Below are 17,853 nucleotides of genomic sequence, written 5' to 3'. Positions count from 1 at the left end.
TCATTTATGTTCGGTTTTTCCATACTCTGAGTAATTTATTCTTCTACTGTTACTTTGTATCCTTCTTTTTGCAACAACACAAACACAGGGACAGAATTGCAGTAGTTTTTTTTATCTCCAAATAAGAGAAACTAGAAACTAATTGCACATCATTAGAGTTCTCTGCACAATGAAGAATGTGTGTGTGTGTGTGTGTTAGAGAGAGAGAGAGAGAGAGAGAGAGAGAGAGAGAGAGAGAGACAAGGAGGAAGGGAGAGTTATTTTTACCCCTTCTGCTATTTGAACACAATAATTTTCAGACTACATCTTTGTCATGGAAGCATTTCAGTAATTAGTTTGTAAGCTGTACTACATTCATCTTAATTGTTCCCTGAGATCTTTGTGCCTTATTCAATAATTTCTACAAATATCTACCTGTCCTTCTTTCATTAGTGCACAAATGAGATGTGTGGGTCTGAAAGATGACTATTGTTTCTCTACATTAAAATGTCACTATAAGTGGATATGATCACTCATCTGTATATGTTCATGTAAGTTACTTTATACATATAATGGAAGGAAACATTCCACGTGGGAAAAATTATATATAAATACAAAGATGAGGTGACTTACCGAACAAAAACGCTGGCAGGTCGATAGACACACAAACAAACACAAACATACACACAAAATTCAAGCTTTCGCAACAAATTGTTGCCTCATCAGGAGGCAACAATTTGTTGCGAAAGCTTGAATTTTGTGTGTATGTTTGTGTTTGTTTGTGTGTCTATCGACCTGCCAGCGTTTTTGTTCGGTAAGTCACCTCATCTTTGTATTTATATATAATTACTTTATACATACCGTAATTAAAAAGTTATAAATCCTTGAATATGTATTGTATGTCTTTTCTTAGAAATCTAATAAACTAAATGTAAAAAATATATTACTACTTCTATATCCCAATAAGTACTTATGCTCTCACAGAAGATTAAATACTGCTGAATTCAAATATTGAGTTTTCAAAGATGTTCATATTATCATAGTAGCTGGAAAGTAAGACTCTATATGAGAAATTCTAAACTAACGTGCATTCCTGCACATAACATACTCATTAAAACCACAGTAGCCTATATGACAACGTCCTGCGGTTACTTCAAGTTTCAGGTTACATTATACCAACTTGTATTCACATTTGCATTTACAATAATAATATTTCATCACACTCATGGTAATTTGTCAACAAGTACCAAAAGAAAGCTGCACTGCAATTCTTCAACAGCTATATGTTGTCTCTCATGACTCAGAAAATTTCAGCACTGCATAAATGTTTTGCATAGATTTCACAATTCTTCTTTAACATGATAAGAAAAAAAGAGAAGAAAATAGATAAAATGTTTGACAAAGGGATACTTAAATTTAGCATTTCAGTGCTGTATAAAGGTTTCTATATGAAGATATTTCCATTAATGTATCCACTGTTACCATTAACATACACTGGGGTGACAGAAGTAATGGGATACCTCCTAAAATTGGGTCAGACTTCCTTTTGCCTGACGTATGGAATCATCTTGATGTAACATGGACTCAACAAGTCGCTGGATAAATATTCAGCTGTGCTGTCTCTACAGCCATCCGTAACTGTGGAAATGTTGCAGGTGCAGGATTTTGTGCATGAACTAACCTCTTGATTATGCCCCGTAAATGTTCAATGGGATTAGTGCTGGGCGATCTGGGTGACCAAATCATTTGCTCAGCCTGTTGAGAATGTTAATTGCGAACAATTGTGGCCTGGTGACATGGCACATTGTCATCCATACAAATTCCACCATTATTTTGCAACAAGAAGTCCATGAATGGCTGCAAATGGTGTTTCCAAGTAGCCGAACATAACCACTTCCAGTCAACAATTGGTTCAGCTGAAGCAGAGGACCTAGTCCATACCATGTAAACACAGTCTGCCCCATTATGGAGCCACCACAAGCTTGCACAGTGCCTTGTTGACAGCTTGGGTCCATGGCTTCATGGGGTCTGTGCTAACTCACATCCTACCATCAGCTCTTAGCAACTGAAATCAGCACTCATGTGTCCAGGCCATAGTTTTCCAGCCATCTAGGGTCTAACCAATATGATCACAAGCCCAGTAGAGGTGCTGCAGGTGTTGTCGTGCTGTCAGTAAAGGCACTTGCATCATTCATCTGCTGCCAAGGCCCATTAACACAAATTTCGCCACACTGCCCTAATGGATACATTTGTTGTATGTCCCACAATCATTTCTGTGGTTATTTCATGCAGTGCTGTTCGTCTCTTAGCACTGACAACTCTACATAAACATCACTGCTCTCAGTCATTAACTGAAGGCTGTCAGCCACTAGATTGAAAGTGGTAAGAAGTGATGCCTGAAATTTGGTATTCTCAGCACACTCCTGACACTGTGGATCTTCCCCAACAATTTCCAAAATGGAATGTCCTATGTGTATAGCTCCAACTATCATTCCATGTTCAAAGTCTGTTAATTTCTATCATGCAGCCATAATCACATAGGAAACCTTTTCACATGAATCACCTCAGTACAAATGACAGCTCTGTCAATGCTCTGCTCTTTTATACTTTGTATGCGCCATACTACTGGCATCTGGATATGTGCATATCACTATCCCATTACTTTTGTCACCTCAGTATAATATATTAAGTGATGTAAGTGCTGTTGGTGTTCTGCGTATTCATTTGAATGAATGCATGGCTTGATCTATTTACAAGCAAATTGTGGTTTTCTGAATATTATTTGTCAAGTATGTCATGTGTTTCAGAAACTCCAAATATAGTCCTATCTTTACAGGCAGGGACTACTCACATTATAAATGCAGCGTAAAGGCAAAGAACCTGAAAACCCAGTAGACTGCGAGAAATATATACCAGCAGATCCAGTCTGACAAAAGCAAATTCTGCTTATTCCCCTTTTATTGAGAGAAGTTTGAGTAAAATATCTGTTATCTCAGGTAGATTTAATTTCCTGTATCATGAAATACCACCTATGGCCTTACCACAGTGGTAACAATGGTTCCCTTCACATAGCCGAAGTTAAGCACTGTCAGGCTTGGCTAGCACTTGTTGGGTCACCGTCCAGGTCTGCCAAGTGCTGTTGGCAAGTGGGGTGCACTCAGCAATTGTGAGGCTAGTTGAGGAACTACTTGACTGAGAAGTAGCAACACCCGTCACAAAGATAGACAAAGGCTGGGAGAGTGGTGTGCTGACCACATACCCCTCAGTATCCACATCCGGTGACACCTATGGACCTAGGACAACATGGTAGCTGGACGGTAGTACTGAGCCTTTAAGGCCTGTTCGGATGATGGTGGTGTTATCATGAAATACTGACAGGGAGTGGGATTAAGTGTCAACAATTTCAAATGTACAAATCAAATTCCTTGCACAACCTGAAAAATCAGGAATGCGAAAAAATTTTGTTTACATCATGACTGAGTCTCTGATTATCACAACAGATTAGTTTTTTTGTGCATGAAATATACTTTCACAATTAACCTCTATGAAATGATACCCATGATGAATTGAAATTGGACAGTCTACAGCTCCTGCAAGTTATGTCAAACATTGTAATCATATCCACTGCAAATAAGTGAACCTAACAATTGCTTTAAACACAATTTGTTAAATCTGAAGTATAATAATGTACATTTGCTATAGTTGCAGCTACTTGAAACAATAATACATAGGACAAAAAATTTGTGGAGCTGAAGTAAATGGAGCAAACTAAAAATTCAGGTAAAAGGAATAAAATATCATGCAAAAAGAGGAGTGTTAACTGTAAGACATTCTCACAAAAGGTGTGTTCCTCTCACCTACAGCCTGAGTGATCAGCCCCTCATTTCAACCACCCTAAACACATCTCCACTTCCTTTCTGAGGAAGAAATATAAGGAATATACAAGTTCCAAAAGGAAGAAACTCTACCTTCTTATTTTTATGTGTTACTTTTGGGATTACCACAAATTTTACATGTCAAAGAACAAACTGATACATTTTTGCTAAAATTTGGTTAAAATTATGCATATACTACTCTTACATTTTTGCTGGGTAATCAAGATTTTATTTTTATGGCTGATGAACCAGAGGACAATATGTGAATCACATTTCTGAAATTTTGCGTGATTTGATGGAGTTGCATGAATTTCAAAAGCACCTCCCATACACAGTTTTTTTTATAATGTGTGAGAAAGAGTAGCAGGAAAGGCAGTAGTAGGTATGCAAAGCAGTGATAATTGTAAGAGCCACAGTGTAGTCATATCATTTTAAATACACAACACAACTAAAAATATATAAGTCACATTAATCATTTTCAAATAAGCACACCTTCTGGCTGCAACTCAGTGAAATGTATGATTCATCAAATATATCCTATTACTCATAAATTATCCCAGATTTCATGATAGCATTGTAAGTTTAACTGTGCTGTAAATATTTTATGGGATTATATATTTTTACATCCTGAACCTGTCACATTATTTGTGCTGATCTGCTATAGCTAAACATCTATTAACACACTTTAGTCTTTGTCATCTTCTGTAATGTGTACTTTCATTGCTTCTTCCTTTGACAAATAATCCAGTCTTGTATGTCTTAGCATATGTTCTCCAATCCATATCTATTTAATGTTATCAAACAGACTTAAATGAACATTACGCCTCCTTCCGATAGCACAATTCCTTATGACAAATGTTACAGTTTCAGTAAGGGCTTATGGCATTTGACTTTCTCTGTTTCAAACAAAGTGAAGTGAAACATTAATTCAGTAATACCGCAGAATTATGAACAATGTTTCCAGTTGCAGAAAGAACAGTAAAACTTAAAATTGGGATGAGAATTCAGTACCATTGTGTGAACATCAGAATGATGAAGGTAAAAAACTGTATATAAAAATAATGAGGTGACAATATTTTAACTGGCCTTTCATTGTATCTTAGCAAATGAAATATTATGGATGACATGATTTGTATGGTAATCACACAAGGTTTTTTTTTTATTATTATTTCATGAATATGGAGAACAAATGACATGGATAAAAGAACTCAGTCATGACAGTTCAAATGAGAAAACAAAAACATGCTGGTTACATTTATATAATAAGAAAAACAGAATATTTCTGAGTTGGTCACCACTAAATTAACTACAAATTATTCCCTTTGCAAAACCATGTGGAACTAAATGAGGTTTTACAAACAATTCAAATAAGATTCTACACTGTTATGAGAAAGACATTAATTAAATGCCTATGAATCCACTACGGCAATTTCTTTCTAGAGACGAGCAGCAGCATGCATGTTTAAGCCACCACTGGATTGCAAAAATAGTTGAAACAAATTTCTGTAATACAAAATGCCATATGGAAAATAATTTTAATGATAAAAAAGAGCCAAATGTACAGAAGTATATACGTAACTCATTCAAAGTCTACAAGCATATAAGAAAAAATACTCTGTCTATCTCAAACTATCAGTGGCCCTAAAATTTTAAAATAGTGGAATTTTGCTACTCGTAAAGTTGTAAAACAGTGACACTTCACTACATCTTTAGTTATAAAAATTGTGATTATGAATGAAATTTAAAAGCAACAAGAGATGAAATAAGCAGAATATTTACGCCTGCGCCAACTTGATCCATCAGTTGCATAGCCTTTAAGATTAAAGAAGAAAGAGATAAAGAGAAACTGTGCCAAGGGTAAGACAGGTGGAATTCAGTGATAAAATTTTTCATTTTGCATTAATTCAAAAAGAAAATACTAATCTATGTATTGTTTGAAACATCTCTACATCTCATAGAATAAAACAATAAGTGATTAATTTCATATTATTTCCATTCTTTAATCACCAGATGATAAACAGTTATCAATATCAAAGTATTTCTATCGAATAAACACACAGTAGATAAACAGGTACATTAACAGTAAGAATAAACTTAAGTACAATAAATGCAACCAAATGAAAATAATAATGATATGAACTCATTAAAATTGATGGCTACAACTTAGAAATCTGAATTTTAAGATAGAGTAAATTAAATCTGAATTTTAAGACAGAGTAAATTCATTTCCCACACTAAATCTTACCTCAAGCACATCAGACACACACCTCCAGTAGAACAAACAACAGTATATGATAGGCAATATGTAATTTTCTATGTAGTTATTAGTTTGTACTACACTTTTAGAGGACAGTCTTTCTTTTGACATTATAAAGAAAGGCCAACTATTGTATCTCCTTTCTTTGGGTGCCATCCTATATTGCACCAATTACTTTTTGTAGTTCCAGTGCTATAATCACCTTCCCTTATTATGTTAAATGTCTACCAACACATGTACTCATTAGACATCTGTTAATTGAATGATGATGTTGCTAACCAACAAAAATCTGCTAACTACGTCTCTGCAGTGTTCCAGAATTCCAGTCTTTTCCTCTCTCCTGATAGCCTGTGGCTACTGTCTGATCAACTACTAACAAAAAAATCATTTTATTAAAAGCATTAGCTTAACTTTCACAGGTACTGAAGAAGGAAACAGTATTAGCCTAACCAAGGCAGCAATAAGTCATTGTCTCAAGTCTCAAAGCAAATCTAAACCACAGCAGTTAGGTAGTTAATCCCAAAGAAAAGTTCAATATTTTACCACTGACTCATGTTCCTTCACAATTTCTTTTTCTTCCCAACATTTAAGGATGATTAATCAATGACCTAATTTGTTAGTAATGAAATAATAAAATTATGGATCTGGTTTTGTATTGTTCCCTACTTTATTTCTTGACAAAAATTTTGCTGGATTAGTTAACGATGCATGGATACAATAGTCAAAGAATTATAATATGCACCTCAGTGTACTAAACATTTACATGTCTTGTCTCGAGTTATTTATTACCTTTTAAACAAAACTGATCAATAAAGGGATGAGGCAGAAAAATGTTCAGGGAAAGACAGGGATACAGTAATATAAGTCCATTAGGAAATAAATAAATAGGAAATTCATGCCTGCTAAGGTGAAACAGTTGTAGGAAAGATGTGAGGAAATTGAAAAAGAAATGATCATTAGGAGGTCTCAACATATAGAACAGTCAAAACAACATTTTATGAAGGTAAAAGCAAGGATGGTAACATTAAGAGTGCTCAGGGAATTCCACTATTAAATGCAGAGGAGAGAGAATGGGGAGTTGGAAAGAATATGTTGAAGGCTCCTATGAGGGGGAGATGACATGTAGAAGAAGATATGGAAGACATACGGAATCCAGTATTAGAGTCAGAATTTAAAACAGCTCTGAAAGAAATGCAATCAAATAAAATCATAGGGGGGGGGGGGGGGGGGGGCAACCAAAACTATTTAAGTTGGTATGTAGAATCTATGAGACTCACGATGTATTATCAGGCGTACAGAAAAGTATCATCTACATCCTTCTTAATGTAGCAAGGGCAGATAATGCATCCAAACTGCTGACAAGAATAATATACAGAAGAATGGAAAAGAAGATTTAGATTTGTTTGATGATAATCAGTTTGGCTTTAAGAAACATAAAGGCAACAGAGAGGCAGTTCTGATGTTGCACTTGATAATGGAATCAAGACTGAAGAAAAATCAAGAGAGACTCATAGGATTCGCCAACCTAGAAAAAGGGTTCAACAATGTAAAACAATGCAAGATTTTCGAAATGCTGAGAAAAATTGGATTAAGCTATAGGAAATGATGAACAATATACAATATGTACAAGAACTAAGAGGTAATAATAACATTACAAGACAAAGAATTAAGTGGTTGAATTAAGAAGGGTGTAAGACAGGTACACAGTCTTTCTCCTCTCCTATTCAATCCATACACTTAAGAAGCAATGATGGAAACAAAAAAAGGTTCAAGAGTGGAATTAAAATTCAGAGTGAAAGGCTATCAATGATGATTCACTGCTGATACTACTAACCTCAGTGATAATGAAGAAGAATTACAGGACCTGTTGAATAGAGCAAAGAGTGCGTACAGAATGTGGATTGAAAATAAACCAGAAAAAGCAAAGATAACTAGAAGCAGCAGAAATAAGAATAGCAAGAAACTTTACATTAAAATTAATGGTCAAGAATCAAACAAAGTTCAGAAAATTTTCTACCTTGGGAGCAAAATAACTCATGATGGGTGAATCTAAGGTAACATAGAAAGTCAGGCAAAAGGGGCACTCTTGACCAAGAGAAGTTTACTGGTATCAAGCATAGGCCTTATTTTGAGGACTAAATTACTGAGAGTGTATGTTTGGAGCACAGTACTAAATGGTAACAGATCAAGGACAGTGGAAAACTGGAACAGAAGTGTCAGAGATGTGGTGCTGTGGAGGAATGTTGAAAAATAGGTGAAATTATAAAATGAGGAATGAGGAAGTTCTCTGCAGAACTGGAGAAGAAAGGAACACATGGAAAACAATGACAAGAAGAAGGGATGAGATGACAGACACATGCCAAGACATCAGGAAATAACCTGTGTGGTACTGGAGGGAGCAGTAAGTAGTAAAAATTGTAGATGAAGACAAGAGACTGGGATACATCCAACATCAGAAGACTGATGATTTTTTTAAAAAATTAAGCTTTTTTTTCACTATTTGGACCATTTCACTTGGGATCTGTAGAAGGCACATTAGCACATTTGTTTTTCTTTGTAATTATTTATTGTGTATTACTGTTTTTCTGGCATATTCTGCATCCTGGAGGATCTCTTCACAATGGATCTATAGGAATGATAGTACATCTAATCTAATATAAATCACCCTGTTTTCTCTTAGCCTCTGAAGGAAGCTCATTTGATTTCAAAATCTCTAAAATTTCATGTTGTTTTGGTTTGGTCCCTCTGTCAATGCTATTTATCTTTAATACAGTCTACTGCATGAGCTTCTTTAGGTGTCCACTTCTTGTTCCTTAAAACAGGGTAAATGATCAATTCTACTATTTTCTTTCTTTTTTACCTTTTCTGTATCTTTACATTTTATTGGAATTTTTATAACAGTTATCACTTTAAAATGATTCAGTGTGGCTACAGTGGCCAGTGATTTCTACTGAGATATTACTTCCTTCCTTTCCAGTGACCTGTATTCTGCCAATACTGGGACTGGACTGGTATGGAACTTCTCCAGTTTCATGGAGAAATGATCATAACTGTATACAAGTATCTGCATCTAGTGCAATTGCACTGTCAAATGTGCATCATTTTTGAAGTGTTTACTCACTGAGTATCTGAAGTGAGATTTGGGTACCATCTCAATATTTACATAGGTTGATGTGAAAAACTGCCTAAAAACCATATCCAGGTTGGTCAGAAAACTGGCCCAAATTGTTAACCTGCAAAGTGGATTCGATCCAGGATGGACGTACCTCCCCATGTGCCGGATGCTGGCAGTTGAACACCAGAACTATCCGGGTAGGTAGTGAGATTCTGGTAAAACAATAATTCAGCTATTGTTCCTCATCTGCCCTTAGAGCCACTTCATACATTTCTTGATAATGCCTCACAAATTTGCAGTTGAAAGTAACAGAGTTATAGCAAGGTCTCACTCTCTTTTCATGAAAGAACCTGTCAAATTTTAACAAACAAGTACTCACTTATCAGCAAATGTTCATACGTATGTGATAAATTATTTTTCTATTATGAACATTAATAATTGTTGATTGTGAATAAATAACTTAAATGATATGGTGGAATTGAAAGTTCTGGCACTACATAAATAATTTAGGCGTAAAAGTAGCAACTCGATAAGTACTGTAGGTGTTGAGCCGTCAGAAGGCACACAAAAAAAAAAAAGTGAAATTCCCTAGCTTTCAGACAAATTCTTTTTGAGCTAGAAAATACACACACACACATATATATATATATATAATAGAGGGAAACATTCCACGTGGGAAAAATATATCTAAAAAGAAAGATGATGAAACTTACCAAACAAAAGCGCTGGCAGGTCGATAGACACACAAACATACACACAAAATTCTAGCTTTCGCAACCAATGGTTGCCTCGTCAGGAAAGAGGGAAGGAGAAGGAAAGACAAAAGGATATGGGTTTTAAGGGAGAGGGTAAGGAGTCATTCCAATCCCGGGAGCGGAAAGACTTACCTTAGGGGGAAAAAAGGACAGGTATACACTCGCACACACACACATATCCATCCACACATACACAGACACAAGCAGACATTTCTGTGTATGTGTGGATGGATATGTGTGTGTGTGCGAGTGTATACCTGTCCTTTTTTCCCCCTAAGGTAAGTCTTTCCGCTCCCGGGATTGGAATGACTCCTTACCCTCTCCCTTAAAACCCATATCCTTTTGTCTTTCCTTCTCCTTCCCTCTTTCCTGACGAGGCAACCATTGGTTGCGAAAGCTAGAATTTTGTGTGTATGTTTGTGTTTGTTTGTGTGTCTATCGACCTGCCAGCGCTTTTGTTTGGTAAGTTTCATCATCTTTCTTTTTAGATATATATAAAAACAAAGATGAGGTGACTTACCGAACAAAAGCGCTGGCAGGTCGATAGACACACAAACAAACACAAACATACACACAAAATTCAAGCTTTCGCAACAAACTGTTGCCTCATCAGGAAAGAGGGAAGGAGAGGGGAAGACGAAAGGAAGTGGGTTTTAAGGGAGAGGGTAAGGAGTCATTCCAATCCCGGGAGTGGAAAGACTTACCTTAGGGGGAAAAAAGGACAGGTATACACTCGCACACACGCACATATATACACACACACACACACACACACACACACACACACACACCTGTACATCAACAATGAATATTGTGTATTCAGTAGCACAATGTAGTTGTACCACAATGTAGGTACACAGATATGTCATGTGTGTGTGTGTGTGTGTGTGTGTGTGTGTGTGTGTGTGCGTGTGTGTGTGTGTGTGTGTGTGTGTGTTTGTGGTGTGTGTTTGTGTTTTGTAGCTCAAAATAAGGATTTGTCTGAAAGGTAGTGTAGTTTTCAGTCTTCTCTGTGTACCTGTTGACAACTCAGTGCCTCTATTACTCGATGAGCTGTTACATTTACTCCTAAGTTACTTACAACATAAATAAAAATCTACGAAGCTATCTTTTTCCAATAGTTCACAAGAATTTTATATGAGATGTCAATGTATTATTTTAATTCATCATAGTTAAATAATTTTTATCCACAATGAAATTATGCCATTTCGTTTGGGTATACCTACTAAAAAATTATTTTATTTTTTATTTTTCTCATTGTTATCATGAATTTTCCATCAGATGATGGAATTATTTTATTTTTCTGCAGATTTGATTTGTGCAATGTACTCCCAGAAATGGAGTGGTGGGGAAACATTCATATGAGATTCACGGTCCTGCTTCAAAAAAACCTGTGCTCCGATATAAAGCAGAAGTATTCTGATCAAGCGATTCTACATATGGTATGATATCTGTTAATTTGAGCCATGATAAAGGTTTTCTTGCACTCAGTAGCAAGAGCTATATGAAAAAAAAACATAAATGATAAAAAGAACATAATACTCATATGAGGAAGAAGAAACTGACCAGAAGACACAGGAAGCGAACAAGACCACACAGCTGACTGCTTGTAACAATAATACAGAAGTCTGAGATGAACGCAAGGCAAACAGAACATTTGTCCAACAGCTCTGCAAACTCATGAAATTCTAGTTCACTCCTGTTTAGCTAAAAGGTATAATTCTGCTACACAATGCACAGCAACAAAGCAGTGGCACTACGCATATCAAGTCTCTCTTTTTGTTCATCATACATATATTCTTAAACAATATTCATAGTTTTTAAAGCAATTCCTGTCATCTTGGTCTCTTCAGTCTCTCCTATACTTCTCCACTATAATCTTTCAAATAAAACATTGGCTTGCAGCCCCATACTTTGCCTGTCCAGTTTTCCCGTACATCGCAGTAATCTCAAATGTTTGTAACTTTATACTATCTCCACTCAAGAATGATATTATTTCCTCTAATACATGCTGTCTTTCTTTTTGTTCTTAGAATTCTGTTACCTCTTTGTGCACAATGCATGGCTGGTTACCAATAGACCCCTTTGGTTTATATTTTTAGTGTAAAAATTATCAAGACATTTGTGGATCCTAAACTGACTGTTTTTAAATAAGGAACTGATGGTTTGAAATGTAATTTCAGGCAGTGCTATACAAATGAGGAACATATTTGTACACTGAAGAGTCAAAGCAACTGGTATACATGCCTAATATCGTGTAGGGCCCCCACAAGCTCGCAGAAGTGCTGCAACACAACACAGCACGGACTTGATTAATGTCTGAAGTAGTGCTGGAGGGAACTGACACCATGAATCCTGCAGGGCTGTCCATAAATCCGTAAGAGTGCGATGGGCTGGAGATCTCTTCTGAACAGCACATTGCAAGGCATCCCAGATATGCTCAACAATATTAATGTCTGGGGAGTTTTGTGGCCAGTGGAAGTTTTAAACTCAGAAAGGTGTTCCTGGGACCACTCTGTAGCAATTCTGGATGTGTGGGGTGTTGCATTGCCCTGCTGAAACTGCCCAAGTCCGTCAGAAAGCTCAATGAAGATGAATGGATGCAGGTGATCAGACAGGATGCTTACATAAGTGTCACTTCTCAGAGTCATATCTAGGCATATCAGGAGTCCCATATCACTCCGACTCCACATACCCCACACCATTACAGAGTCTCTCCAACTTGAACAGTCCTCTGCTGACATGCAGGGTCTATGGATTCATGAGGTTTTCTCCATACCCTTACACATCCATCTGCTCGACACAATTTGAAATGAGACTTGTTTGACCAGGCAACTTGCTTCCAGTCCTCAACAGTCCAATGTCGGTGTTGATGGGCCCAGGCAAGGTGTAAAGCTTTCTGTTGTGCTATCATCAAGGGTACAAAAGTGGGCCTTCAGCTCTGAAAGCCCATATCAATGATGTTTCATTGAAAGTCTCACACGCTGACACTGAAATCTGCACCAATTTGCGGAAGGGTCACACTTCTGTCATGTTGAATGATTCTCTTCTACATCTACATTTATACTCCACAAGCCACACAACGGTGTGTGGCAGAGGACACTTTATGTGTCACTGTCATTACCTCCCTTTCCTATTACAGTCATGTATGGTTCGCGGGAAGAACGACTGCCGGCGGAAAGCCTCCATGCAATGTATAGAAATATGAGCCACAGACACAGGGCCAAAGTCCTCACCAAAGAATAGTTAATAAAATAGAATTTGAAGATATGGTGCTGCACTATGTGGGACAAGATTCATCAATAAATACTCATCAACTTGTCCATTAAATGCACAATTAAAAAAGAAAATGGTGTTGAGAGTACTAATGGAGCAATAATTACATGAATATCATATTTAACATATACAGGCAATGATGGGCCAAATATTTCTGAACCCACAGATCCATTGCAATAATAGATTATCCAGCACAGTACTACAGTAACAAACTTCATACATTTTACGCAGCTCAGGGATGAGGCCTCTTTCAATCAGAAGCAAGTTTTTTAACTGATACAATAGTCACATCTGGAGTGAGGAAAATCCATATGTCACAAAGATCTCAGTTCACCAGCAGTGATTTTCCATCAAGCTGTGGGCTGTAATTGTACATTCTGAACTTAAATGACTGTATTTGCTGCCACACTGTTTGAATTATGCATGTTATAGCTCATGCAGAATACTGTGGCCGGCAGATGCACACATGGCAGGGCACGCATGGGGAGAGTGGTAGTGGGGGGGGGGGGGGGGGGCTGCGGGCAGGTGCTATAGGGGAGATGCCGAGCCCAGGAGGGGAAGTGCCATTGTAAAACTGAAGCTTACATTCACATTTTTTGTGAATCTTACATGGGGACCCTTCATGTCCACACTTGCATGGTGACCATTCAAAAATATCTGTCACCTCTTCTTTGGTTAGTATCTAAACAGAATTCTGCCAAAAACAGTGATTTATTTTCACCTGGCTTGTTAACCATTTGTAACTATCAGAGAAGTGTCACAATCAGGGAATTTTGAGTAAAACCTACACTCCAGAGTCCCACCTCACTAACATGGTGTGCAGATGCAATTACATGAGAATTCTGAAATAGTGGTTTATTAACTTTATTAAGTGAGGAACTGAGGAAAAGTAAGGTCAGCATTTTATGAAAAAGCACATCCTTGGTACAAAACAAATGTGTAATGACTTCATGTATGTTGTTCAAAAACCCATAGCATTTCTCATTTCACCAGGTGTTGATGGCCCCTAAAAACCACATTCTTTCCTCAGAAAAGTCTGTAGTTTGGGGAATAACAGGTAGATAATGAAGTTTTGCAAAATACTGTCCCTTTGTGTACCATCATTTGCCAAAATCTCATTTCAATACCTCAAACTGTGTATGAAATATGAGGGATGTTGGGGATATTTTACTCTGGCTTTATGCTGGAGTGGTGTGATTGCTAATGAGTGCGCTACATCAGATCAATTTTCTCAAGACTGGTGACAGAGACCTCCACCCAAGTCTAATGAAAAATTCAATGAAATGATGGGCACATCATAATAAACCTGACATATAAAGCTACAAGTAAAGCAAAACTTAAATTTTTTACTGAATAGTTTCTGTAAAATCGTATGACTGTTGGGCTTGTACGTCGATTCTGTCATTGCCGACAGGCCGAGCGATGGCAAACGCTAGTCGACCTTCCCTTCTGAACAAACGAATGAACTCACCCAGAGCCTTGGACAAAAACTGGTCATTGCACCTCGGCCACCGTATCTTGTGCAACATATTCTTCATGTTCCTTTCATATGTGTGGGCTTAACTGTTGAGAACTGTATCTCTTGACCATGAGAGAGAGTGTTTTCAACATGGCAGTACACTGTGCCATTATATTATTAATGTTTGGGAGCATCTGACAACAATTAGCCATACTGTGGCTTTTGGCTGATGCCAACATGATCGTCATACCTCACTTCTGTTGCTTTTTCCCCCTGTTGGTTATGGAAAGTTGAATGTCATGAAAACCCAGTAAAACCAGCAGAGGTTTGTCTTATTGTACAGCAGACAACAGGTATATGTGAGCATTTAAACCAAAATTATATGGGCCATTTTTATACAACCAGAGACTGGTAATCATCAGTCAGAAAAACTGCTTTGAGCTTAAGTTGCTGCAATAAAATGTAAGTGGCTGATGAACATAAAATAAACTAAACATTAAATTCTAATCAATAGTTCCTCATTGCAAAATACTTGTGTAGGATTTTCTACCATTTGTATAACTTGTATCCTAGAAATTTGGGTAAGAAGAATTCTTTTGTTTGGAAATTACTTACAAATTTTTGGAATGACTGGAGATACAAAACAGAAACAGAACTATTTTCTGTTTTTGGTGGTAATAATATTTTTTCAGCCAATTTTAAACAATAACGTCACTCCGCTGGTAGCCATTAGTGATGATGCACTGCTGAATACATTCACGGATATTGTGCATGCATTTATGGATCAACATGAGTCAAATGACAGTAAATTTTTCCCACTTCACTTCCTTTTCATGTTCAACAGTAACACACCTAGACCTCAGCCTTTTAGTATTCAGAAGGTTATAAAATATGTGGAGTAACATTTGGGGGCTAAATGTTTGGCTCGGAACCATATCAGTTCTAGGGATGGTGCTCCAGAGTGTGAGCTTCATTTACATTCTGTGAGCAAGGCTGATCTCAACCTTCTCTCCCAGCCATTGGAATACTCTAAGTATGACCTTGGAGCCCAGACAACAGACATTGTCAATTCAAATATGTGTCACAATCAGTTACACTTAATGTGTAAAGAAGTACCATTATGTATGTCTTTCCTACTACTTTTTTCTTTGATATATGTTACTGTATTTGCCACTCAAAATCAGAGAGTAATTTCTCCACAGCTGGATTACCCTTACATCCTCTAAATGCCATTTCTTCAAGTCATATTGCAAAACTCTTTTTTTTAACCTAATTTAAATTCTGAAGTGATATACTTCATACGTGAGAGCTCAAATTAAAACATCAACTTCTTTATGCAGCTGCCATTCTACTGACTATAATACCTTTGGTTAGCAAAAATGATTAAATTTTAAGACTATTTATGTTAAGAATAGTTTGGTGCAGGAAATAATTGAATGGGTTCTTCTGTCACGAGGAGTACAAGCAAGTTATAAACACTAACTCAACATAACTTGTTGTGCAAAGTCTGCCTTTTGTTGAGTTTATGGGTATACCAACAATAATAACTTACAATTATGCACTAGCCTAATTACAGTTTTCTATGCATGAAAAACACAATTATAAAATACAAATAAAACCTGAAAACAGTACATGCTATTCTGGAGCACAGTTTTACCTTTATTCATTTATTTTTCAATACTTGAATGTTCACAAATACATTGGGATATGGCAAAAGGTTGTGTTAATGTGCTTTTCATTAATTATTTACACACTTCATGAGCTTTTCTTTTGTCAGTATATGTACAAAGCTGTGTGTGTGTAAAGCTGTTAACATTAACATTTGTCTCAGTTTCTTACCTGTTTAAGATGGTTTTTCAAAATTGTCCCCTCAGGTTCTGGTAATGGTGGTAGTTCATCTGTTGCTCCAGATGGCGGTGTTATCTTATTTGAGTCCAAGTCGACCAGCCAGATGTCATCAGGAAGCCTTTAATTCATAAAGTCAAATGTGTCTTTAAATCTGCTATGACATTTATGATTAATACTCTATTTTATAATCAATCATTGATCATGCACCAATAAACAATTTAAAAGTATATTCAGATTGGAATAATAATTTATATTGAGAACCAAGAGCATAACATGTCATTCTATTGCTCTCCATAATGTTTAACCAAACTAAGTTAAGAGTGGCAACAAATATTTGATTTGAGAATAAATTCAAATTATAAAACCTGTTTCTAGGCTTGGATTTATAATTTTAAGCAACTACTAATTGACCCACCGTTTGATTGACAGTTTTTTATTGTATTATTTCCTTTTCCTTGCTCTTTCAACCATCTTGATGTTAATGCAGCGGAAAAGGAGAGAAGTAAAAAGAATGTGGGTGTGGAACAGGGAGCTGTGTAGTGCTGGAATTGGAACAGGGAAGGGGGTAGGTGGGTAAAGGACAATGACTAATTAAGGATGAGGCCAGGAGGGTTACAGGAGCACAGGATATATTGCAGGGAGAGTTCCCACCTGCACAATTCAGAAAAGCTGGGTTGGTGGAAAGGATCCACATGACATAGGCTGTGAAACCTGAAGTGGAGAACGTCATGTTGGGCAGCATGCTCAGCAACTGGGTGGCCCAGCTATTTCCCGGCTGTAGTTTGTTGGTGGCCATTCATGCAGGCAGACAGCTTGTTGGCTGTCATTCCTACATAAAATGCAGCACATGGGTTGATACGTAGCTTGTAGATTACATGACTGGTTTCACAGGGTTCCCTGTCTTTGATGGGATAGGTGATGCTTGTGACCAGACTGGAATAGGTGGGGGTGGGTGGATGTATGTATGAGGTCTTGGATCTAGGTCTATTACAGGGATATGACCCATGTGGCAAGGGGTTGGGATCAGTCCCTTGTGTGTTCCCACAAGCACCAATCTAGTGCCCCCCCACTCCCACCCTGCTATACCTCCCCCTCCCCATCCCAGCCTCCTCCTTACATCTATCACCCAGCTGCTTCTTCTTCCATCATTCACTGCTGCTTGCAGTCTAACCTCGGCAGCCAGAGACTGTGGTCATGTGTGGGCGAGTTGCACTTGCGTATCTGTGTGTTGTTTAATTCCAATGAAAGCCTTTTTGGGCAAAAGTTTACTTTTTGACTGTCTTTTTGTT

General features: G+C 37.2%; 1 protein-coding gene across 1 annotated transcript in view; it reads right to left on the bottom strand.

The window, feature by feature from the left end:
- Nucleotides 1-17,853, bottom strand: part of LOC124788082 (MAP kinase-activating death domain protein) — a 593,942-nt gene that overhangs the window by 417,402 nt on the left and 158,687 nt on the right. The window contains exons 10-11 of the mRNA XM_047255179.1: nt 16,556-16,682; nt 5,634-5,666 (exon numbers count right to left, since the gene is read on the bottom strand). Of these exons, the coding sequence (XP_047111135.1) occupies nt 5,634-5,666; nt 16,556-16,682 (160 nt within the window). The remainder of the gene's footprint in view (nt 1-5,633; nt 5,667-16,555; nt 16,683-17,853) is intronic.

This window comes from Schistocerca piceifrons, chromosome 3, assembly GCF_021461385.2.
Source record: "Schistocerca piceifrons isolate TAMUIC-IGC-003096 chromosome 3, iqSchPice1.1, whole genome shotgun sequence".
Classification (NCBI taxonomy): Eukaryota; Metazoa; Arthropoda; class Insecta; order Orthoptera; family Acrididae; genus Schistocerca; species Schistocerca piceifrons.
This window is presented reverse-complemented; position numbering and strand designations above follow the sequence as displayed.